At 43.0% G+C, this 26604-nt stretch overlaps 2 protein-coding genes across 2 annotated transcripts; both read right to left on the reverse strand.

Annotated features, from left to right (window-relative positions):
- Positions 1 to 6697: 6697 nt before the first annotated feature.
- Positions 6698 to 9648, reverse strand: LOC131222409 (G-type lectin S-receptor-like serine/threonine-protein kinase LECRK3). Its single transcript, XM_058217459.1, has one exon. The coding sequence runs from the start codon at positions 9388 to 9390 to the stop codon at positions 6988 to 6990; it is 2403 nt and encodes an 800-aa protein (XP_058073442.1). The 5' UTR covers positions 9391 to 9648; the 3' UTR covers positions 6698 to 6987.
- Positions 9649 to 17638: 7990 nt separating this feature from the next.
- LOC131222411 (G-type lectin S-receptor-like serine/threonine-protein kinase LECRK3) lies at positions 17639 to 20187 on the reverse strand. The gene has a single exon (XM_058217460.1). The coding sequence runs from the start codon at positions 20128 to 20130 to the stop codon at positions 17716 to 17718; it is 2415 nt and encodes an 804-aa protein (XP_058073443.1). The 5' UTR covers positions 20131 to 20187; the 3' UTR covers positions 17639 to 17715.
- Between the last annotated feature and the right edge of the window lie 6417 nt (positions 20188 to 26604).

A 26604-nucleotide genomic window follows, 5' to 3' on the forward strand; every position in this document is an offset into this window, starting at 1 on the left:
ATCTAGACCCTTGCATCATGGTTGAGATGGTATCTCATCCATTCATCTCAAGTGTAGATCATACATGATGAAGATCCATGGTGAAATATAGATGGAAATGCAATGTATGGGTGTGATTGTATTGGGGAAGGCTCAATAGTGACGGAGCCTTCTCCCAATGGCCGGAATGTTTTTATTTCTCTTCTTCTACCTTTCCTATGATTGCTGATGATGTGTGTGGTCCATTGGTGGGCCTGGACAGTCCAGAAAAGTCCAGCTAGGGTGGGACATCCATACCCACCTACACTATGGTTGGGTGTCCCATTTGCTGACCTTTATTGATGCATGCAAGTGTGATAACCTTGGGATTTGTTTTGGACATTTGGGGGGCCCACTAGGGAGGGCCATAGCACTTAGTTCCTGGAGTATTTCCCCTTTTTATTTAGCTTATATAATTAATTTTATCCAAGTACATGTTGCTGTCCAGAATTTTCTGGACAGTTTCTGGTTGATTTTGGACCAGATTTTGGGACTGTTTGGGGGACTATTCATAACCACCAAATATACTTTTCTAAAAGGTGGGGATCTCATCTTGATGTCTCCCAAATTTCAGCCCAATCTGAGATTCATAGGAGTCCCAAAGGTGTGGTCCAAGTGAGGTGGACAGTCTAGATTTTCTACACTGTTCCAGCAGCAATCCACCCTGGACAGGTTGGAATTTCAAAATTTATTAAAATAGTTTTGGGTGTGCAAAAATCATAAAAATTTATATAAAGGTGGATCACCCATGGTGGGACCCACTTACAAAATTTTGAGGCCAATGGACACTTGTACACACCATAGTGATGGCTGGACCGGCCCATTATAACATGGCGTCCAGATCAGTCCGATTTTCAGGACAGATGGACTTCTTTAAATGAATTAAAATATCTACAGATGTTCAAAAATTTTGAAATTTTGTGGGGGTGTGTCCCACCTATGGTATTGTCACTCTGTAAAATTTCAGCTCCAACAGACCTCATTTGGGCGTCTAGAAGAATGGGCAAAGATAGTTGGACTGCCAGATTTTCGCTATACAATCCAGCAATATGCCTTAATAAAACTATAATTCAAAAATATTTTCTCTGATGGTGGGCCACCTTTTTGGGTTACCTCTCATTGTATGCATGATGAGGGACCTTGGCCCTCAATTTTTAAAGTTTTAGAGGCCCTGGACCCACTCTAATGGAGTGCCTAAATTTAAGACAGCAACATGTTATAATTATACTTGGCCTTTGGGCTGAAATTTTGAGGAGTGAGGCCCACCACATTGTAAAGATCTTAGAGAGAATAATTTATACATTTGATTCCTTAAATGTTGGGCTTAATAAATGCACTTTTGAGGCCCACCACAGTTGAATTTAATTGGGTCCATGAATGTAGCTGGTTGTTGAATTCTTTAGGCCCAATTGGGCTAGAACTTTCCAGATAGGCCCATTGAACTCTTGGGCCATTTTTACCATACTATTGTGTTGGGTTAGTGGGCCGGATTACGCAAGTAGATGGGCCCTTGGTTGCCCACCAAATCAACTTTAATACTTGGGCCGGGTTGTAAGCCCAACTTACTTGACTAAGAGTAGGACATTTGCCCATGTGGTTTGAGCAATGGGCTGCCCACTAGGCCACCACAATATATGGGATTAGTGGCCTTTATGTTGGGCCCTAATCTTTTCCCTATGGGCCCATAGCGGTATATATGGGTTGGGCTATGTGTATTTCCCTTGGACCCATGTTGTAGATAGGCCTTGGGCCGCCTTTCTGAAGCCCAACATGAATATTTGTGATATGATCATGGCTGCCCGTTTCTTATTTCTGATGTTGCGTGGGCCTTGGGCCTTGATCCATAATCAATTAGAGATAGGCTAACTCTTGGGGACCAATTGTGGTTGGATGTCCACATTGGTGGCCCTAGGGTAGGCCCATGGGCTTCTATAGATGGTTAAAGGCCCACCATAGACCCTTGCTAGGCCCGTTTCATCTATTTAGGCCTATACCATTAGTCTCGTGGTCCTTAGTATAGGTCCATAGTCTCGTGGGCTACCCCAGGTATATGGGCCCCCACTAGAGGTTGTATTCCTTATAAGGAATTGGTTAAGTACCTAGACCCTTCATTGTTAAGTAGAGAGTTCATCTTCACCTCATCGGCACCCCTATTCATCTTCATGACCCACTCCCATATGCATCATATGCATGATTGGTTGAGGTATGATTGGCCATGGCTGTGTCATTGTGTAGGACATATTGTTATCTCCTCAAGAGATGGATACTTGGAATTGATGCATGTGTGATTGTGTGATTCATGCATCTGGCATTGCATATCTTGTGGATATCCGCCCTTACTTCATCAGGGCCTTCCCTCCACAAGGGTATTCGTGGATGACCGTATGTGTGGACACCGAAAATATTAGTTGAGCATACCGGGTGCATAGGATGCCCATGGGTGAAATTCCCAAAACTTCCATGGTACCAAGGATGTGCTCCAATGTTGTGACCGGGTGGAATACATGAGCGCATGAGGGCCCTCTACCGTTAGGCCGCGACTCCCACTGTCGTGTAGTCAGTTGGATAGAGGTGTGGCCTTACCTGCCTGGTGTGAGGAGGCATTGCTAGGCTGAGTCTGACCAGCTCGTAAATGGGTCCGCTACCTTCAGGCCTTGTTGGTGATTGGTTGTCCACAGGGGAGTAGTGAGGTCTCTTACGCTCGTTTGACTGTGCGGGGTCTGCAGAGCAGCGGTTATTCAGTAGTGTAATGGACCCCGGTGATTTCCTTATGATTGAAAATGTACTTGACTTATGGTTTGGATATGAGCACTGACATTACTTGCATCGCATTAGCATTGGCTGTATAAGCCCCCCCTTTCATATATTGCCTTGGTATGGCACCCATTACTTATTGTATCGCATTCATGTGAAGCCTTGGTAAGACTAGGGGTGCACATTTAACCGGTAGAACCGTGGAACCAAACCGGAACCGACCAAATGGTCCGATTTGGTCCGGTTCTAGAGTGCACCGGTTTCGGTTCCGGTTCCAAAAATCAAAGAACCGGTGATAACGATTCGGTTCTCGGTTTGGGGGTATGTAGAACCGAACCGAACCGTGAACCGATCCGTGGAACCAAACCGTGGATCCGATCCGTAGAACCGAACTGTGGAACTGAACCATGGAACCAAACCGATGTATTTTAGCACACCTTATAATTATTTTCTTTAGAATAATTATTTTTATTTTCGTAAATGTATTTTTGCACACCTTATACAATATCTAAACCATTCATCAAATGGACCACAACATGGATGGACATGGGCTTACAATTGGGCTGGATTATAAAAAGCCCAGAACCGTGGAACTGATCCGGAACCGAACCGGTTTTAATGGTTTGGTTCCGGTTCGGTTCTAGGGTGCCAACGGTCCGGTTCCGGTTCCGAATTTCCTAGAACCGTTAGGAACGGTTCGGTTCCGGTTTCACCCTAGAACCGGACCAAACCGAACCGTGTGCACCCCTAGGTAAGACTAGTGATATGTTCATTGATCATGCTTCTCTCCTTATACCTTCCGCTATTCTTCTGTGCACCATTGTCACACACTTACAACACCCTCTAAGCTTCTATAAGCTTATGCACGATTGATGCGTGCAGGAGACTCTAGGTAGGTGCCGTAGCAGCAGAGCGTGGAGTAGAGTTGAGCAGTGAGGACTCCAGTGTTGCTGATTTCTCTCTTTTTTCCTTTTATTCTCATGTATGTCCTTTTGGACCTTTTGGATGATTGTAAAAGTTCAAATTTTTAGTGAATTTTGTGATGTGTGCCTTTGTTATTCTCAGATGTACTTGCTGTGATCTTGGGTATGCTCGTATTGGAAGTGATTATACTGTTATGAAAATCCTCCTTGTAGGATCCCAGGATTGGAACCTACCTCAGGAGCCGAGAATGGGGTACTACGGAGGCTGTTACGGCCAGAACCGGCCATCGGGTTCCTTGTGAGTTTGGTTACCGAGTCTGGGGCATGACACTGGATAAAAGGAAAACACAAATATCAACTAGATCCAAAACTTTTGAAGCTCCCAAGACATTTTTAATGGCAACAGTTTAATCCTTACTGTGTAAGTACACTTAAGCCTTGGATCTGCTTCATTTTTAGGTTTAATCACAAAAACAACATGGAAATGTTGATGGAGGGTGTGGATAAAACCCGTACATCATGGTCGCCCCTCAAAGCCCCACCCGTTCTGATATGAAGATGAGTGGGGCTAGGACACAATCCACGTTCCCCAATGGATGGGGATTTGCCTGAAGACCGGTCACCATGTAACTCTTTGGGCTCACCATGATGTATATATTTATCTATGCTGTCCATATGATTTTTCAGATTATTTTAAGCCATGAGCATAAAAATAGGATAGATTTAAATCTCTAGTGGACTACACCACACAATAAAACAATGAGGATACGAATGCCCACCATTGAAAACTTCTCAGGACTTACCATAATGTTTATTTTCCATCCAACCTGTTTATAAGATGCATAGATCTTGAGAATCGTTTATATTCCATCTGAAGATGACTGAGGGGGTTGGCGTTGAGACCCACATCAATAACTTCAATAAGGATGTCTGCAAGTTGTTGGATATAGATGAGGTGATGAATGATGAAAATTAAGCATGTATTCTTTTGAATTCTTTTATAGAATCGTATCGTTCAAAGACTCTTTAATTGTGTACCAGTAAGTCGACCACTATCGTTGAGACCTTACCTCAACTCTTCAGTCGATGGCGATGAGAAAGAAAAGTGATAACATGGGTTCTTCTACATATGAATTGGTTACAAGGGGAGAAATTCTGAGCGAGATAGTGGATCTTCGTGATTGATATCCAAATCCAAGGATAAAGACAGAAAAATTGAAATGTTTAAATTGTAGAATGTCAGGGTACATGAAAAAGGAGAAATCAAATAGTTTTTACAAAGAGGCCAATGCTGCGGAATGCAATGAAGAGGCGAGTGATAGTGACGTGTTGACCGCATTAAAATCTGAGTATCCCAAGTTAAGAAATGAGAAATTATATAGTTCTTCCAGAGATGCCAACATTGTGGAATGCAATGAGGAAGCGAGTGATAGTGATATGTTGACCGCATCAAATTCTAGGTATTTCAATGGTGAATGAATTTTGGATACAGGAGCTTAGTATCACATGACCCCTCATAAGAGTTGGTTCACCTGTTATAGTGAGTGCGATGATCGTCAGGTGTTTATGAGTAATAACAATGCCTATAACATGGTTAGTGTTGGATCGATGCGTATCAAGATATTTGATGGCATAGAGCGTATCTTAACTGATGTGAGACACATTCCCATTTTGAGTAATAGTCTGATATCTCTGTGTGCAGTTGATGCAATTAAGTGCAAATTAACCGATTTCGATCGTGTCCTTAAAGATTCAAATGGGGCACTTGTAGTCACGAAAGCACCGAGGAACTTCGGTGCTAGTTATAGCAACCTTCACTGTGCAAAAAAAAAAAAAAAAGGTACCACGTGCATATGCCTAACATCTTGTGTATGCATTAAATCCACTCCATCTATTATCATTGAAGTTTCATGGGAGGCTATGGTCCAAAGAATAAGCCATGCCCGCCGATCAGGTGGATCACCACAAGGAAACCGTTGGTAATGAACGACCCAGTTTTCCGCGCCACGAAGGGGTCATATCAACATGAGTTTAGTGTCTTCCCAAAGAATTGGTGAGTCACAAAGGGAATGAACAAATTCGATCTACTTTCTAATGGGCCCAACAACTAAGTGGTGGCCACAACATGACCCAAAATTGATATCTCGGGATCGAAGTTATGAAGCTTCTCCCGCACTTGGACATTGGAATGAGAGAGAGAGAGAGAGAGAGAGAGAGAGAGAGAGAGCTTTGTAAAGGGAAGCCAAACACATGAAAGCAGCGTATATACGGTGGGCCATTTGGGTAAAATCCCCTAAAATCTGTTCCTAAAATGAGGATCACGGGATCGGCAGGTTTGATTTTCAAAACCTGGGCGTCCAGGGTCGTTGAGACTAGTACATGGTTCCATTTGACGAGTCACCCTGCCTTGTGGATTACGGAGAGATGACTCTACCCTATTCTGATTTTTTCCACTTTACTTTGTAATGTGCTTTTGAACGTGGAAAAACATGCTTTTCCACCTCTACTTTGGATTATACTTTCAATCTTTTTCTTACAATTTGTAGATATTCATTTCCCAAAAGAAAACGTAAATTTGATTTCCAAGATAGAGAACGCACGAGGATACCAAACGTGGAATCAATATGAAGTTGGAATGGATCCTTACTCTTGCTCGGGTGGTAGACTCTCCGGAGTTTCAACACCCGGTCAAGGGTTCGAGCATCCATAGGCGGTGAAATTCCACAAGCGTGAGTGTGTTGGGTGTGTGTGCGTGCGTTAAAAAAAAAAATTTAAAAAAAATGAAGTCGGAATGCAAACAAACAATCAAAATCCACCATTTTCCATTTGGGAGGATTCCAGGTTACAGAATTCTATAGCCACGTTTTGGCAGTCTTTGGGAACTTTTAATTTCTAAAAATTGAAAATGATTCCATTTGGGAAAAGCGTGGAACTCCACTTCCTTGACTAAGATTTTAGAAGGAAACTATGAAAAATTGATGTGGCTCGAAAAGGGAGCTTGCAGCGAATTACTATTTAAATCCACAATTTTCCATTTCCACAAGGATTAAAACCTCTCCCTGTCCTCCTTTTAGTTTACATGAATCCAAACACAACAACAAAGATAAAAAACTTAGCTAATTGTAATTTCTAAATGATGAAAATAGCCCTAGTTGCGCAATAGCCTGGAACTTCGGTGCTAGTTCTAGCAACCTACACCGCGCAAAAGAAAAAAAAAAGTGCACACGCACCCATACACGTGCATATACCGAACATCCTGTGTATGCACTGGAGGGAAGTGAAAGGTTTCAACTCAACCAAGCGAACTAATGAAAGAAGAAGGGTGAGGGGGCACTGAAACTTCAACTGCACCTTCAAGTATCTGTGTCACCTTCTTCATACAAGGCCTCAGCGATGGCTCTTCTTGTATGCACCAAATCCCTAATTTCACCAGCCTCTCCACCCTCTTCATGTCCTCCATTGCATCTTGGTCGTCCATCACTAACATGTCCAATCTCCCCCTTCGATAGCATCCATAGGCCCAATCCGTCAAGACCGCCTTCTCCTCATTCCCCACAACTGATTCCACGTTCTTCTTGCAACAAACAATCTCCAAAAGCATTACACCGAAGCTATACACATCGACCTTGGACGTGATCGGCATGTTCTTGTACCATTCCGGTGCAACATAGCCTCTGGTGCCTCGGAAGCCTGTGCTTGTTCGGGTCTGGTCTGTCCTCAATAGCTTTGCCAATCCAAAATCAGAAATCTTGGCCATTAGATTATCATCTAGAAGTATGTTTTGAGGCTTTATATCGCAATGTATGATCTGGGAGCTGCATTCTTCATGCAAGTACCTGAGCCCTCTAGCAATCCCGAACACCATCTTCAACCGTTGATTCCAGGTGGGTTTTGATGTCCCAAAGAGCAAGCTTGCCAAGGATCCATTGCTCATGAACTCATACACCAGAAGACGGTGGGCCCCCTCGTTGCAGAATCCAAGCAATTGGACTAGATTCTTATGATGGGTCCGGCCGATCGCTCCCACTTCCGTCTTCAATTCCTTCTCGCCCTCTTCTATAACTCTCTCGAGCTTCTTGACTGCAACGGAAGTAGCCATGGAATCTAATTGCATAGTTCCTTTATAAACAGTGCCAAAAGTACCCCTACCCAATTCTTCGTTGAACCCATCTGTCGCTTCTTCCAACTCTCTGTAAGTAAAAGACCGCAAATTTGATCGCAGCATATTTGGATTGCGTTGAACTTTCAGTGATCTCTTATGGTATTTATATGAAACAAACAGAGAGATTGCTAGTGGGAATGCAACGTTGAGAAACATGGAGCTGCCTAGAAGCATTGATCCAACAAAGACCGTCGTCGCTTGATCTTTCTCCTTCGAATCCGGAGGAAGTAGTAGCTGTGAATAATTCGCCTTCAATACTTTAATGATAGCTTTTCCGACGGTTATAGTACTCGTCACCCCATTTGAGAGAGGAAGCTTCTTCTTCCAACAGGTGCTGGAGCTGAAGATGGCAACCATACAGCGACAATCATCCAAACAAGCCTCTTTACATTTATCTTCCGTAATGGGTGTCATCTTTTCATAGTCATTCCAAGGAAAATTCACATCCTTCATCTCCTTCAGATCAAACAGAGCCTTCTGCATCGACGGATCAAGCTTGCAAGCTTGTACAACATCATCTGGCTTGCAACCTTTGAATTTGTTACTCTCATCGATAAAGGAAAACCCAGGTGGACAGTCGCAAACGGCCCATCCATCATTGAGGCTGCAATAGCTGTTAAATCCACAAGCACCGCTGCCTCCTTCTTTGTTTTCGACAACCGTACAGATGTTATCGGGAGTGGACTTCACGACAGACCATCCCTCGTCCCCACTACCATCGCTTGCGCCAGCCTTTGGGTATTTATACTGCCTGAAAGTTCCATCTATGTCAAGCGTCGCCCTATGGTAGTGGTCTTCCGTTAAAACAGGGCTTGACGGCGTGAGATTGAGTACGCTTTCATTACTTCTTGTGATGTAAATATAACCTGACTGATTGAAGATCACCTGATTACCCGAATGATATGTGCCACTCACATAATAAGCTTCGTAGGCATTTCCAGTTGGGAGAGACAAGCGATTGAGAACGAGATTACCATCGGGCAGAAAACGGAGCTCGAACATTCCGATTGAGTAGTTGGTCTCTGTCAGACGGCTCGAAAGCTTGCCACCGAAATTCAACACCTGTGTCGGCAAGATGGTGTCAGTCGGCTCGTCGAAGCTTCCCCATCTAACGACAGAATCGTTGCTTGATAGAATGAAATTGCCAGTGTCGAGCATGGCAGCATAAGAGACACTACCATTTATGGATTTGGGTTCCCATATCAGCTGGCCTTGATGGTCCTTGAGCACGAGCCGTCCATCTTCTGTGAGCTGGACCGTCGATCCTTGTTGCACTGGATTATCTCTGTTAGCGAACCAGACCATGGTCTTTTCGGGTATTTTGTCGAAACAGATTGCTAGCAAAAAGAGATTTCTGTTGGCGAGACGATAGAATCCGAAAGCGAAGTGGCCGGAGGGTGAGACCCATGAAGAGTTTACACCGCCTGCAGAGAGAGACGATCCCAAACTTACATTGCGGCTAGTTTGGGCGGTGGTAGAGAGTGGAAGAAGCAGAGGGAAGAAGATGAGAAGATGAGAAAGAGCAGCAGCCATTGTTGGAAGGATGGGATTGCTGTTGTTACAGGCAGGAAGCCAAGCTCACAATGTGAAAGAGCAACAGCCTAAGATGGAAGGATGGGATTGCTAGCCGTTGGATTTGAGCCTTTTCCAGTGGGGGGACTAGTTAGCCGTTTATTTGATTGGGCTAATTTGGTTGAATGGGGAATGATCAAAATACATATCAGATTGAATGTTTAAACCCATTGATTGTAGAAAGTTTATGGTGACCGTTCATTTTTAAAGCAATGGAGTCAAATTATCCAAGGTTTGAAAAAGTCGATTGAAATTTTTAGTTTTTCCCTTCAACCATAAAAAGTGAGACTTGTCACATGAACGGTTTGGATCATTGGAAGATGACGCAAATTCAATGGCTAAAGTCTCGTCTTTCAAACGTGTGGATGTAGAAAATATGCATTCTTTTGGTCAATGGACGACCCTAACCGGCCAAAGATGCGTTGTGGTATTCCTAAATGCGCGAATATTAGAAGAATTACGCAAATGTCCATGTCCTGTATTGTCAACTGTCACGCTTTTTTTTCTTTTTTCTTTTTTTTGAAGTAGGGACGAAATCACGCGTTTGGCCAGCGTGTGACAACTAAACACCGTGGGCTCCTACGGTGTTCGTCGAAATTCACACCGCACTCATGTTTTGCAAGATCCTTTGATCAAAGGAGCCAAAAAAATGAGGTAGATCCAAAGCTCCGGTCGGACACGTAATATGAGCCAAAAAAATTAGGCAGATCAAGGCACAAGTGGGCCACATAACAGAAAATAGTAGACATGGTACACCCATAGTTGAAACATTAGTTGTAAAATCTTTGGATCGAGCTAATATTTTTATTCTTTCAATCCACCCCTATGGTAAGGAGTTTATGAGAAATTTAACCACTTTATGAACAGTTTGGATTGCATATAAACATCAGACAAAGCCTAGAAAAGTTTAAATGGTTGTCAATTTATTTTCACTATTTCTAGTAATGTGGTTCACCTGAGTTTGAAATATGTCCAATCATTTGTCTCATGTCTGAAAATTATCTTCCAAAATGAATGGATGGAGTGGATTTTCCAAAAACATCACGATGGGCCCAACATAGCTTATTGCGGTAGAAACCATCTCAAAAAGCCTTTCCTTTAAAATCCGTGTCAATATAATATGACGAAGATATTTTATCCACGCGTGATGGATGGCCCTGTCGACTTACCATGATGTATATATTTTATCTATGCATTCATTTATTTTGAAAGACCATTTTAGGGAATGAATCCAAAAATGAAGCATATCAAAGGTAGTGAGATTAAAAATCTACAATTGAAAACCTTATGAGGGTTATAAAATTTTCGGATACAACTCATTTTTTTGGCCGATGACGTTAAATTATATTCTAAATCCAATCGATGGATTGAATTCGATACATAAACCATGATAGGACCCACAACCCTTATAACATGACAACCTCGACACTAACTATATCACAACCACGACCTCAATCACAACATCAACCCTTACCACATTACAACCACAACCTCAACCCTTACTATATTATAATCACAACCCCTTATAACATATTCTTTTTGGATACATTTTTGGTAGTGAAGTCAATGACCATGTCGACTCTGAATACATGATGACATTGACCCTTATAATGTACAACCACAACATTGACCCTTATAACATCAAAACCTCGACCATTACTACATTACAACCATGAACTTGACCCTTATAACATAACAACCTTGGCCCTTACTATATTACAACCAAGACATCAACCCTTATAACATGACAACCTCGATCCTACCCTTACTACATTACAGCCACGATCTCGACCCTTATAGTATGACAACCTCGACCCTTATCACATTACAACCACAATCTCAACCCTTATAACATGACAACCTCGACCCTTGCCACATTACAATCACAGCCTCGACCCTCATAACATACAACCATGACCTCAAACCTTATAACATGCTTTGCCATATTACAACCACGACATCGACCCTTATAACATACAACCATGACCTCGACCTTTATAACCTGACAACCTCAACCCTTTTCACATTACAACCACGACCTCCACCCATATAACATATTCTTTTGCTAGGGATTTAATATGTATCCTTTGATCTATTTTCTGTAGTGAATGCAGTAAACAAATGACTGTCTTAAGCCTTAATACATGACAACGTTGACCATTAACACATTACAACCACGACCTTAACCCTTATAACATACAACCATGACCTCGACTTTTATAACATCACAACCTCGACCCTTACCACATTACAACCACGACTCGACCCTTATCACATTACAACCATGGTACCAATGGCCACTGACTAAAACATTCTTTCGCTATGGATTTAATCTGTTGGCTTTGATCCAATTTTAGTAGTGAAGGCAATGAATAAATGACCATCTTAACCCTAATACATGACAAACTCAACCCTGACCATTAATATTATATGGATATCGTCTGTGGGGGTCCACTATCGCATATGTGCGGAATCCACTCCATTCATTAACTTCAGAATTTCATGAAAAGCTATGGTTGAAAGCATGATCAAATCCTCCAACCACATGTACCACATCACAAGAAAATAGTTCGTATCGAACTAACATCGTTATAATTTATCAAGTTTTATGGGACATAAAGAGATCATGTTAGCAAGAAGCTAGAATCTTTCCATATAAATAAAGGGCTGTAAAGAAAAAATTTAATGGATTGGATCTAGATTCCATATGTCCAATAACAACTTCCATCCATGTCACTTTTTCAAGATTGAATATGACGTAACTTCGTCTTTACTAAAAAATTGTACAAGTATTGATACAAGGACAATGACAATTTGATTTAAAAAATATTTGAAACTTTCCTTCGAATTCGAGAATTTGATCAAACCACAATGCTAGTACAGTCAAAATCCCATGTCTTGAAATTAGAGTGCGTATTGAGTTAGTACGTACACACTTATCTTAATGAGTAAACTCTGTTGAGTCCACCGTGAATGTATGTGGTGTATTCACGCCCTCCACCTGTTTTTACAAATCATTTATGGGATGATCCAAAAATTAAAGCATATCCAAAGCGCAAGTGGACCACACCACAGGAAAAGTGGTAATGATGGATTTCACCGTTGAAACCTTTTTAGGGCCCATGGTGATGTTTATTTTTCATTAAACATGTTCATAAGATCACACAGACATGGATGAATTGAAAACATAAATATCAACTTGACCCGAAACTTATGTGGCTCCCAAGAAATTTTCAACGGTGGATGTTCAATTCACACTGTTTCTTGTGGTGTGGTCCACTTAAGCTGTCAATATGCTTTATTCCTAAACTTAAGCCTAAAAATATCTGGTAAAATGTATAGAAAGATATGATAGAATACATAAATCACAGTGGGACCCCACAGTTACTCAGTACGCTACCTGGTACGCAATCTGCTTCCAACTTTCTTTACCCTCAAAGAAGACTTTTCAACGCGTCATGTGCGTCTTCTAACTACGAAATTTGACCACCAACTCTGTAAGTGGTGGTGATAATGTGTATACATGCAATGGATCTAGACCATCTAAATCTTTGGGCCATAATGATAGGATAAGATTGCTTGGATTAGAAGCAAGGAGCTCAGCTTAACGCTAAGAGTATTTTGTTGAGTTATGCTAATTACACGCATGTGGGGCCACACCTATACGCTCGCAGGTACACGTGCTAACATGGGACAGGTCAATGAGATCTAAGCTTTTCTTAAGCTTGGAAACAATGCTTAAACATTCTTATAGATAATTCAGAAGATATCAGTGTAGTTTAGCATAGAAAATTGACAGTTAAAATTCTTTTTCTAGCCATTCCTTGTCTTGATATATATGTTGTGGCCCACCTGAGGTGTGACATAGCCTTATTTTTATGCAGAAATCAAATCCATATATATCACCTCATGGAAGTTTCCTATGGTATGGTTCACCTAAGATTTGGACTGGCTTAGTTTTTTAGGCCATGGCCCCCAAGATGTGCTAAAAAAGTGAACATACATTGTTTACACTTGATATTGGCACACTTACGTGGCCCAATGGCGTGCGGCCATGTGTTAGCATTATGCACTTAATAACACACTAAATCCTATTTATGCCCTTTGTCATTGTGTATACCCGATCTAGCGTGGCTAGATCAAATGATCCAAGAGACCCCACGTAGTAGTCATGCCATGTGTGGTGTAGATGACTTCGAGAGGAGTTAGAAACTTGCATATAAGAAAAAAAAAAAAGAAAAAAAAAAAGCATTAAATGCTAGAGTTTTATCAAAAGTATTCGATACAAAAGCAAATAGTATTATTAAAACAAGTCTCTCTCACCATTAAATGTTATAATTCCATTAAAGGAAATCTCTATCTGTATTAATCTCGATCTTCATTAAAACCTTACCACAATACAATCATTGTAAAATTAACCCTTACCACATCATGATCATCCCGCTACAAAGCTCAATCCCAATTGACAACGAACATATCATCATCACTCAAGCAAATTGTGAGTACCATTATTGTAAAATTGTTAATAAAAGAACACTTTCAGCTTTTATCTTCTTTTTCCATTATTTTTATTGTTAAACTATGGCATCGAATAACGTTGAAAGAAAAAGTCTTCAAGTTTGTAGATTCACGTCTATTGTCACAAGGTAAAAAGAGCACATTTGGAAGGTTTGACTCTTTCACATATCGCATGAATGGAGCGCTGACGCAGGGATGAATGTGATGAGGTCGAGCACCATCTTCCTCAAGAGGATAACTGTTCCGAATCCATGGAACTTCTTTGAACTCCTCACAAAGGCTTCTTGATTTCACGAGAAAGAAAGCAAACGAAATAGAAAATAAATTCTATAAAATTCGAAATTGATTAATGAATCAAATAAATGAGTTCACAACCCTTTAGATAAAGATACCAAGCAATGGAAGAGAAATCAGAAACAAACTACAACTAAAACTCCTAAAATTCATAACTTACTATAAATAGTAAACTTACTATTTATAGATGGTCGTGATGTCTACTAGTGCGCAAGGTTTTCAGTCAAAAATAGTAAGTGTCCTATTTGGCTTCTCCAAGTTGTTCTCCTAATTTTTCTAAGCTCTTTTCACATTGGGCGCAACTCCTAAAGCTCAACGGTTGAAGAATTATATTTAAATTAAAACTTACTACTTATAGTAAAAATAGAATTAAAATAGGGAAATGGACATCGATCCAAGGGTATTTCACAAATCCGGCTTCCGCAACCTAGCATAGCAGAGTTGGGTGGCTAAAGTAGCTCATTCTACCCCAAAATCATATATTTTGTGCCTGATAACTCATTCCGGATTGCGAGATATGCCCAATCTAAGGTCTGACGGTCTGGATCACTTTTGTCGTCGACCGGGCCTTTTCTGTTCCATCTTGGCCATGAAACCATCTGCGACCCGCTCTACATCGAGCGTATTATCAGTGGTCGAGAGGACTTTGGATTTTGTGTCTAACCTCTAATATGTATATCTTAATGTGGGAGACACCTGCAATCCAATCAAATCCTTGAATCAAGCAAACTCTGACACACCCGCACATCTTAATGACACATGAAGATCCAATCCAAACCCTTGTTCACATGTGTAACTTAATTTGTTTGAATTGAAAGCAACAGACAGTATAAAAATACAACATATATATCAATATGGGTCCTATAATTATAGCCTCACAGGTGTTTCCTTGGCACTGGCACGACTGAATCCACTTTCTTTTTTAATAGTACCGGTGGGTGGGAGATGCCCACAAATAGAATCTTTTTTCTTTCTTTTTTTTACAGGACCCAGTGAATGGGAAAGATTATGATGACCAGTCATGCTCAAAGCAAAAGGCCAAATTATTGAAGGGCTGACATAATCCAGTCGAAATTTTTTATCCACTGTTACCGTAAAAAGTTATACCCGTCATATTAACGGTTTGATATTTTCCAATGATCCAAGTCAAAAGATGTATATATCCTATCCCAATACATTGGATGTACTCGAGCAAACCTCACCTATTGGTATTTTGGTTAATAAGCGCAGAACATGACCTCTTCATAATGATATCTAGGGAAGACTTTGGACTTTTCATTGATATTAGGGAAGGCTCGGGACTTTAAAATGATGCGTCTTCAAAGTAATCCTACTGGGGAAACTTCAAAACTGCGATCGTTAGGCACAAACCAGGAGATAATCCACCACCATTTTCAAGACACGGGGTACCTACTCTCTACATCTGACCGTTCAAATCAAAGGGCACATCAGGGATGACCACAAGTCCAACTACGTGTTACACGGTATTATGTTTGCTGGTGTTGCTGCCCTAAAGACAGATTTACTCTGCACAAAGTTACTTGCATGATATATTCTTAATTCTCAATTAATAAATCAAAGAGTAATATAAAAGCTTAAAATTTTCATTTTATTTCTTAATTATATGGAACAAAACCAATACCAAAACTACAAGATAAAGAAGATTTATTTATTTATTTATTGTGTTTTTTTAATCTAATTTTCTAACAATTATATTCATCCATTCGGTTGCTGTTAAATGGGCACTTAAAATTCGAATATTTAAGGAGCTTTTGGGATGCTAAGTTACTTTAGATAAGCTACTCATGCCATATGTAGCTTATCTTGGTTTTTAGTTATTTAGCTTATTAGTATATTATTGAACATGTTTAGTTTTCAACATCATAAGTAATTATCTCTCGGGCCTGATCCCTCTCACCTCCACCATCCATCATGTGGAGCCAACTTTTGATGTAGACCATTCATTGTGTGGTCCTCACCTTTCATGTGTATCATCCATCATGCATGGCTTACCTTGGATGTGGGTCATTCATCATTAGAGGGCTGACCTTTAATGTGAACCGATCATTGTATTGGGCCTACCTTTGATGGTGTTTATCCTAATGTGGGACCCACTATCAATGTTATTGTCCATCACGTGGGGCTCACCTTCAATATCCACCATCCTTCATGTACAACCCTCCTTTGATGTGGACCATCCCTCATGTGAGCTCCACCTCCTATGTGCGCTGTCCATCATGCAGGACTTGCCTTAGATATGGGCCACTCATCATTAAGGCCGACCTTTGATGTGGATTGTCCATCATGTGGGGCCTACCTTGATGTGGATCATTCATCATGTGGGGCCTACCATTATTAATTGTCAATCATGTGGAGCCCACCATTAATGTGGATTATCCAATGAGTCGGCATGGGGTTGGTCTCAGCCCTGATTTTGAACTGTTTTGGGCGAGCCATCAGGGCCGGCCTATTCGAAATTTTGATTTTGGCAAGCCCCAACCAAGCCCATTGACACCCCTAATTATCCATCATGTGGGGCCCACTTTCAATGTATATTGACCATCGTGCGAAGCTCACATTGGATGTGGGTCATTCATCATTAGGGGCCAACCTTTAATGAGGACCATCCATCATGTGGACCAATATCTCAATATGAGCCATCCATCACGTGGGGAGCAGCTTCAATATCCACTGCCCATAATGTGGAGCCCATTTTTGATGTGAATAGTCCATCATGTAGGCTCCAACTTTAAAGTGGGTTGTCCATCATACTAGATTGCTTTAGACGTGAGTTGTTTATCGTTATCAGCCAACCTTTGATGTGGACCATCCATTTTGTGGGCCCACATTAATCGGAGTTACCTATCATGTGGGACACACCTTCGATGTGGACGGTTGTGTGAGCCTCACCATGTGCAAAGTCCATCATGTGTGGCCTCATCTGATATGTACAGAGAGAGAAGTAGAAAAGCAATTAGTTTTTTTTTTTTTTAAAACTAATTTAAATGAAAAAGTATCTTAACAACCTAGTATAATTTAACTTATTTGGTGGTATCGAAACAGGCCTTTAGGGACCCAAATTCAGTTACATGGTTATGCTCCATCCACGACGGTGCACATGATTCAGAAAACCACGGTACAATAGATAGGACACCACAACCTGCGAAGTGCTGCTGATCCATCACCCTGGTTAAGGGAGCCAACGGGTTGGGTCTCTTCCTGCCCGAGCATGGACTTGAACTAGTTAATAATCAGTTGGGTGATCATGAACATATACTGTGAAAAATGTCCAACTGGGACAGATGAATGGATCAATCTGGACTGTCTATTCAGTACTCCATAACACATTTTATGGACTGCTATCTGTTCGAATATAAAAGTTTTCAAGTTATATATAAGATCACAATTTTGAATGTTTACTGAATCGAAAATTACAGACATGACACAATGATGATTAACAGCTGCAGCTCGGATTCAACCTAATGAGCTAACAAAGGTGGTCGGATCAGGAGGTGCAGAAACGTCGACCGCTCCTTCTAGCATCTGTGTCACCTTCTTCATGGAAGGCCTTAGACCTGGCTCTTCTTGAATACACCAAATCGCCACTTTCACCAATCTCTCCAGCTTCTGTCGTCCGTCAATCACCACATCTTGGTCGTTCTCCACTAACAGATTCAGTCTCCCTTCTCTGTAGCAATCGTAAGCCCAATCAGACAGTATCACTTCCTCTTCGTTCCCCGCCTTTGATTCAACGTTCTTCCTGCAGCAAATGATCTCCAACAACATGATGCCGAAGCTGTAGACATCAACCTTTGCTGTGATCGGCATCTTCTTGAACCATTCAGGCGCCACATACCCTCTCGTCCCTCTGATGCCCGTGCTTGTTCGGGTCTGATCCGTCTTCAAAAGCTTCGCCAATCCAAAGTCGGATATCCTTGCTGTGAAATAGTCATCTAGAAGTATGTTCTGAGGCTTTATATCACAGTGTATGATTTGGGTGCTGCACTCTTCATGTAAGTAAGTTAGCCCTCTTGCAATTCCGAATGCAATCTGCAACCGTTGGTACCATTTGGGTTTCAAGCTCCCGAAGAGGAAGCTTGATAAAGAACCATTGCTCATGAACTCGTAGACCAGAAGTCGGTGCGGCCCCTCATCACAGAATCCAATCAGTTGGACTAGATTCTTGTGATGGGTCTGTCCGATTGCAATCACTTCTGTTGTAAATTCCTTCTCGCCGTCTTCAACCACCTTCTCTAGCTTCTTGATTGCGACAGAGGTTGCGGAATCTGCAGAATCGCCCAGCGCTAAGGACCCTCTATAAACAGTACCAAAAGCACCACTACCCAATTCTTCCTTGAACCCGCTGGTCGCTTCTTCGAGCTCTTTGTAAGTAAAGCAACGCAGATTCTTTCCCAACATGCTAGAATTTTTCTCAACTTCTGGTAGTTTTCTGAGATTTGAGATGAAAAAGAGGAATAAAGTAACTAACAAGAAGATGAGATTGAGAAATGCCGAGCCACCCAAAAGCACTGATCCTGCAAGGATCAAAGTCGATCGATCTTTCTTCCTTCCATCTACACGTGGAGGTGGAAGAACCGAATTATTTTTTGATACTTTGATGAGAAACTTATTTCCAGCACTCTCCATCTTCCCAGGGGAGAGCGGATACTTCTTCTTAAAACAACGTCCAGCAAAGAAACTAGCCCCCACACATAAACAATCATTCAAGCAAAATTCCCGACACCGGTCTTCATTCACAAAGTCGTGGATTTCATAGTCCGATCCCCTCCAATCTGTGTTAATCAACTCCTTCATCTCGAACTGATGATCTTCTTTCAATCTATCCTGACTGCAACTCTGCGGTTGGAAGTCTGGTTCGCACCCTTTGTATTTGTTGATTGGATCCAGAAAGGAATACCCAGGCGGGCAATGACAACTCGGCCGTTGATTCTCATCCATCTTGCAGTAGCTGTTATACCCGCAAGCACCAGGACCCATTCTGAAATTCATGGAGCACATGTCCGACGGCAGGGACCACAGAACAGACCATGACATGGGCCATCCACCATCGGTAAGTTGGGACTTTGGTCTGATGTATTGCCTGAAAACTCCATCAAAATCGAAAGTCGCTCTCTGATAGAATTTAGTCAGCGGAGCTCTGTTCGCTGGTGCAAGATCATACGAGCTTCCATCTATTAGCTTGAGATGAATGTGGCCCGATGAATTGAAGACCAGCTCAGAACCTTTGTCTACCGTGTTGCTAGCCCAATAAGCATCGAAAATGAAATCTTCGGAGGGAAGAACAAAGGGATACAGAACCAAATTCCTATCTTCCTGTAGACGAAGTGAGAACCGTCCCTTCGAGTAGTCGGTCTCTGTTAGACGGGACCGAAGTTCGCTGTCTAGTCCCAATACCTGTGTAGGTAAGATGGTGTCGGTCGGTTGGTCGAAGCTCTCCCATGTAATAGTAGAATCCATGCTCATGAGCACGAAGCTCCCATTATCACGCATGGCGGCCGATGCGACTGTCTCACTATTTCTGGACCTGGCCTGCCACACCACGTTGTCTTGATGATCTTTGAGAATGAGCCCATCGTTGGTGAGCTCGACTTTTGATCCTTTCTCAACTAGCGGATTGTTTCTATTTGCCCACCAAACTATCGTTTTTTCAGGTATTTTGTCGAACCAGATTGCTAGCAAGAAGAGATTACTTTCTGGGAGGAGACGGAATCCGAAGGAAAATTCACCGGAAGGGGAAGGCCATGACGGGTTTTTGTCTTGGGTGGAAAGAGAAGATTCTAATTTTATGTTATTGTCAGTTTGAGAGATGACAGAGAGAGGGAGAAACAGAAGAAAAAGATGGAAAAAATGAGAAAGAGGAGAAGGCATTTTTCAAGTTGAGAGAAATTGCTTGAATCAGAGAGAGAGAGAGAGAGAGAGAGGGATGCAAGCAAGCTCCACCAAGAGAAGGTGAAGGAAAGGCTCTTTTAAGGGCATTTTGGTCACGTATTGTTATTTGATACTCCCGCAAAGAGCGAAGGTTAATACGCGGTTTTGACAAACCTGGAACTTTTGACACGCCTTAGCTACGACCACGGATCATGCGATGTGGGTGGGGAACTGACCGTGGGGCCCACCTTGACTTATGTGTAATGTATCTCCACCGTCCATTCGTTTTGCCAAATGCCATAAGCCAAAAATGAAGTGGCCACTCGGTCACCCTGTAACACCGGGCTCGCAGCCAAGTTGCGTTAGAATGCTAGGTGAGGCCACAAAAAAACAAATGAGGTGTATAGTAAACTCAAGTGGGGTGTTTTCACTTCATCCCACCGGAAATCCGCGTCCGCCACAGTTGATGTTCGAACACAAAACCTGCAACTGAAACTAGCAGCAGTAGGGTCGCAGGCCCCATTCAGCTGGTTGGATTGTATTGAATTAGTCAGTTTTACTTTGGGAGGTCATTTCATACGCAGGCACTCGGAAATTGTACACGTAGCATAGGTTACCTGGAATTCAACCACAATCCCAAAATTATTAGCCACCGACTGCCGGAACCTTGTTTGTCGAAATATGATCATTAGAAATCTTTTGTTTTTGGCCGTACAATGAATGTCCACGGTTTGCTTGCGGATAGAGGATTGGGTGAGCCCGTCCAGTCTACTTGCGGAGAGCGGACTAGAGGCGACCCCCGCCTCACACAGGACGGTGCCGCCCTTACCGTGGGGCCCACCTTGATGTATGTATTATGTGTCCACACCGTCCATACATTTTTCCAGATCATTTTAGGGACTTATTAAAAAAATGAAGCAGATCCAAATATTAGGTGGACGATACCATAAGAAACAATGTTGATTGACCATTAATGGGGCATCAAAAGTTTTAGATCAAGATGATATTTGTTTTTTCCCTATATCCAGGCTTATGTAACCTTATCAACAGATTGGATGGTAAATAAACACCACGGAAACATTAAAGTGTGCCCTAAGAAATTTTTAAAGGTAGGACGGCCAATAACCACGGTTTCTTATGGTATGGTCCACTTAATAATTGGATCTGCTTCATTTTTTTGGATAATTCCCTAAAACGATGTGGAAAACGGATGGATGGCGTGGATACATAATACATACATCAAGGTGGGCCCCACGGTAAGGTCTGAACCATCTTGGGTGAGGCCGGGGTATCGCCTAATCCACTCTCGTGATCAAATGATCAAACTGAGCATCGCACAAATCCACATTTTTAGGCTCTGATCCATCAACTAGGCATTCAAATTCAACGGCCACACACATTGATTGGACGGTTTAGATGGTTTACGCACCTAAGCTTTAGCCAATAACACTCATACACCTAAGTTTTAACAGATAACTTGTAGGCTGCAAACACTACGGTGAGTTTTACCCTTGAATGGATCGCGTTGAAAAGTATGCATGTCTGAATTTCAAGGGTTGATGGGAACAAGTGGACCCCACTTGCAATGACACATCTAAATCTTCATCAGACTGCTATTAAAAGTCCACCGTAGCAAAATTCTTATCATGGGTCGAGTTTCAAAGCCTGACTGTAATGTTTACCACACACGTGTGGAGCCATTCGCATCCAGAGAAACCTTTCCATAAGGTTGGAAATAACGGTCGGATCTTCTTCATTCTCTCATTAAAAATTTCACAGTGGTTCACAAACAACAACATAAATTGACAGTTGATTTTATTATTACTAGTGTTTAGTTATTGTTTACATTTGTCCTAACGTGTAAGCCCCGTATCCTAGACCGTACCGTTCCTTAGGCTTCCGCGGTCTTCCCGGTCGAATTCCGGAAACCTTCGACCCTTAATCGGTATTTGCGCGCGACCCTGATTCTCATGCCGTCAACCCGAGTCGACTCAACCCAGGACTTATACCTTAGCGACCGCGTCGTCGCCGCGGTTCCGATGCCGCTACTTGCGCGCCAAGGCGATACCGTGGTTGGGAGATGTGGGCCAGCGTTCGGTGCGAGGAAAACGCCGCGCATGCGAATTTCGAGGGAATCTCTACAAGGTGTTACATCAATCAATCAATCCCATCATGTCAAGTACACATCACATTTCACCATTTCCCAAGCAAGCCCCAAAGTCAAAAAGTTCTTACACCACCCATACCCTCTCTTACAACTTTTGCTAAAAAAGTCAAAAAGCCTCTTACACTTCCATCCCTCTCTCCCATCCATCACTCCATCACCCATCACTCTCTCTCTCTCTCTCTCTCTCTCTCTCTCTCTCTCTCTCCCTTACAAGTCTCTCTCAATTTCAAACTTTTCCAAACTGCGCAAGCCCTACCTATTGTTGAGGGTCAAATATTGCATATCAGACCCATTTATTGCATAGATTTACACGCATGATACTGCTTAATGGCCTAATTAATCGTGTTTATAATGCAGAGTGTATGTACGAGCCTGGACAGAAATGGGTGCTTAAAGCATGGACTTAACGCTCGATGACACCAAAGCGTGGGACGGACTCCAGAGACCCAAGATCAACAGAATTACACATCAGGGACCCAAGAAAATCAAGGAATTGAAGCTCAAGTGGCCTGAAAAGTGTCCAGAATGCAAGATCATAGGGTTCCCACCATCTGATCAGTTCGAAACTTCATACGTGGCCTGAGGACCATAAACTAACCGTACACGTCAAATTTCAGCCATTGGATCCTCGTGAAAGTGGTTGAACTAACAGATCAGTCCATAAAACCCTGATTTGGGACCCACTGTCCAGATACGCTTTAACTTTGGTCCCCACGGTTCAAATGAAATGGAGAACAAGATGAATGGTGTGGATTTCCCATAATCATTATACAGTGTATATACTACACTTTTTGCACTAAGAGTGCATGGCAACACAGGGACGTGAACTCTGTTTATCGTGAACTCCGTTTCTGTCATGAAACAGAGACTGAGGATGATCTCAGTGGGCCATCATCATGGTCCAAATGCTCAATCCGAGCCGTCCATCATGCAGAGGGGCTCGATTTAGCCAAACCCATGTTGACTTTATGCACTCATGCATGCACACTTGTTGGTTTCAATGGTCACAAATGGACTGCCCTACCCTATTGCAGCTGATTTCTTCCGTGGGTCACGCCGAATCTGATCCAAAATCCATCCCTCTTACCAAAATTTTGTCACGAATCTAATGGACGGTTTGGATTTCTCAAGCGACAAGGTAAGTGGGCCCCACTAGTAGCTCAGCGCAAGTCCTGCGCAGGCAGAGAGTCCAAACAGCGCCCGGACGCTGCCGCTCTCCGTGGCCCCTTTTGTGATGTCAATCACGACCGGATCAATGATCCAGGCCGTTCAAATGATAGAGTAGGAGATCCTGAACCCCACCAAGAAGTCCGATTCTGATTTTTGATCGTCCAAAATCTCAAGCTAAACAGAAGTACTTTTCTGCGAAATTCTCGGCTGCGTCAGCTGTGTCTGCGTAAACGAATTTGTTTCCGTTTCGAATACAACAACCTCCTCCTCCGTCGCTAGCAAGGGATAAAAGGAAGGAAGAGAGGAAGAGAGGAAAAAAACGGGAAGCAGGGGGCTCGATTTTCCCTGCCCAAGACGTGCAGCCAACCTCTCCAGCTTCCTTTCCTTCTCCGTTTCTCTTCCTTCAGCCGAGCACAAAACCAAGACCGAGCACTGGCTTCAGTCACGGCTCCTTGCCCCACTAAAAACCAGCCCTCCTTCTTTCCAGCAGCCGAAAACCCACCTGCTGCTTCCCACGGCTCAGCAGCAGCCAAGGCTCCCTGGCTTCTTGTTTCTTCCCTCTTTTCTCACGTCTCGGCCCCTTCCTTCTTTCTTTCTTTCCTTTTCTTATAGGTAGGCAGGCCCTGGAGAGGTGTGCTGCCATCCGTCCGGGAGTCGGAGTTGGTTTCTCCTCCGTTTACGCAGCTGAGTTCGTATGCGTAGAAAAAACGCAAAACGACTTGTGTTTGGATGGATTTTGGGATAGCTGGTCGTCCTCACCGTCTGTTTGGCCTTCATGGATGGGGATAGTCCTGCCTTTTAAAGCTTATGGACGGTTCAGATCGCGGGTCCGATCACCGCCATGATCGCACAACACGCCGCGAAAGTCGGACGACGTCCGGCGCTAAAACAGAGCCTGCGAAAGGCTTTCGCTGTGACTTGGTGGGGCTCACATAACTTCTGTTTTGGGAAATCCACTTCGTCCACTGTGTTCTGCTCGAAAAACCAGCCGGAAATCACTGTTTTTGGATCCAAATCGGTGTGGTCCATGGATGCTTTCATTCAGCCGTCCGTCCTGCATTTAAACCGAAACCTACGCATATATATGTGCATGGGTTCGGAGAAACTCCTTTTGTACGGTCGGTTCGATCTTCTGGAGTGACTGGACGGTCCGGATTGACCATGTGATCGAAGGTAGTGGCCCACTAGATGTCAGCCGCGACTATCTGTTCGCGTTCACAGCGGCAGGATTCCTGTGTTCCCATGCAAGTTTAGTGCAAAAAGTGTAGTATGTACACTGTATGATGATTATGAGAAATCCACACCATCCATCTTGTTCCCCATTTCATTTTAGCCGTGGGGCCCGAAGTTAAAGCGTATCTAGACAGCGGGTGGGCCCCAAATCAGGGTTTTATGGACTGATCTATTAGTTCTGCCACTTTCACGAGGATCCAATGGCTGAAATTTGACGTGTACGGTTAGTTTTTGGTCATCAAGCCATATATAAAGTTTCGAGCCAAACAGATGATGGAAACCCAGTGATCTTGCATTCTGGTTGACTTTCAGGCCGCTTGAGCTTCAGTTTCTCAATTTTCGTGGATCCCTGATGTGTAATTCCATCGATCTTCGTCCCTTGGAGTCCGTCCCTTGCCTTGGTGCATTCTGAACGTTAAATCCGTGCTTTTAGCATCATTTCCCATTCAAGCTCATAAACACACCCTGCATTACAAACGCCCTTACAAGTCTCTCTCAATTTCAAACTCTCCCATAAGCAAAAATCCCATACGTATGAGTCCTCCCAATGTGAGAAAATGCAAGTGTGGCCCACCTTTCCATCCCTAGATCTCTCATCTCAACCATCCATTTCTCATCTTCCTCCATCAAAGAGAAGCACAAGAAGCTAAGGAAGCCAAAGAAGCAAGAAGATCAAGCGGTGGGTGCCTTGATAGGGTAGTTTTTGATGTTTTTAAGATGGGCCAAGTGAGGCCAACCAATCAATGGTTTGGATCTCACTTTGGACCCTAAGATGTGGCCAATGGCCCACTTGGATCATCATGATCATTCCATGATGGGGCCATTCTCCATAGACCCCATCATGATGTTTATTTCCTTGCATGCTTAGGGTCATCTAGACCGTCTATTTTAGTGGAGAAGGGATCTCCACCGTTGGATTTCGATTTCATGGATCCACATGTAATGGGACCCACCTGATGTATGATTTAGTACAAGGGAGGGCCCATAATGCCGGGGTCCCTCCATCACACGGGTCTCACTCTCTATCTCTCTCCCTTTTATTTTATTTTATTTTATTTTATTTTTTGTTGTGATGATAATAAAGTTGTGTGGCCCACTTGAATGGACCCCACCACAAGGTATGTATTCCATCCAAACCATGTTCAAGTGGAGCCCACCTTTTATGTATGGTACCCACACCACTCAAGCATGTGGTGGCCCACCTGGACGCTGGACAAAAAGGAAAAATGCAAATATCAACTTCATCACAAGCTTTGGGGTGACCCACTCATATAGGCCCCACCTTGATGCATGTATTCAATCCACGCCGTCCATTCCCTTCTCAACCCCATTTCAGGCGTTGAACCGAAATACAGAGTCAATCCGAGGTTCTGGCGGGCCACACCATATCAAATGATGGTTTTTACCATTGAAGCCTTCCCTGAAATTATTATACGCCAAAATACGTCCAATATTGGACTTGTTTTGCTCGTGTTGAGCCATAGAAGGCCATTGGACGGAGTGGATCATCAAAATATGGACCCCACCTGCGCAAAACCGCAGAACATCAGAAAACAAAAAAAAAATACCTTGGGCAGCAGCAACGCTGCTGCCGTTGTCAGAGAGCAGGTAGCGCCTGCTACTACCTGCGCACCAGCGCCAGCGGGCGGACTGGCGGACGTACAGCCCAGCACGGCTATAGCCGTGGGCCCCACCTTGATGCGTCTTGATCATCCAACCCATTCATGAGGTGGGACGCTCTCAGTAGTGGGCCCCCTCCAAATTTCGGGTCCATCCAAGGCTCTGGTGGCCCACACCGTAGGAAACAGTGGGATTGAACCTCTACCTTTGAAATCCTTTTGGGGTCCGCAGAAGTTTTAGATCAGGGTGAAATTTATTTTCACCCTTCATCTCGGCCCACGTGG

Source organism: Magnolia sinica, chromosome 13, assembly GCF_029962835.1.
Source record: "Magnolia sinica isolate HGM2019 chromosome 13, MsV1, whole genome shotgun sequence".
Classification (NCBI taxonomy): domain Eukaryota; kingdom Viridiplantae; phylum Streptophyta; class Magnoliopsida; order Magnoliales; family Magnoliaceae; genus Magnolia; species Magnolia sinica.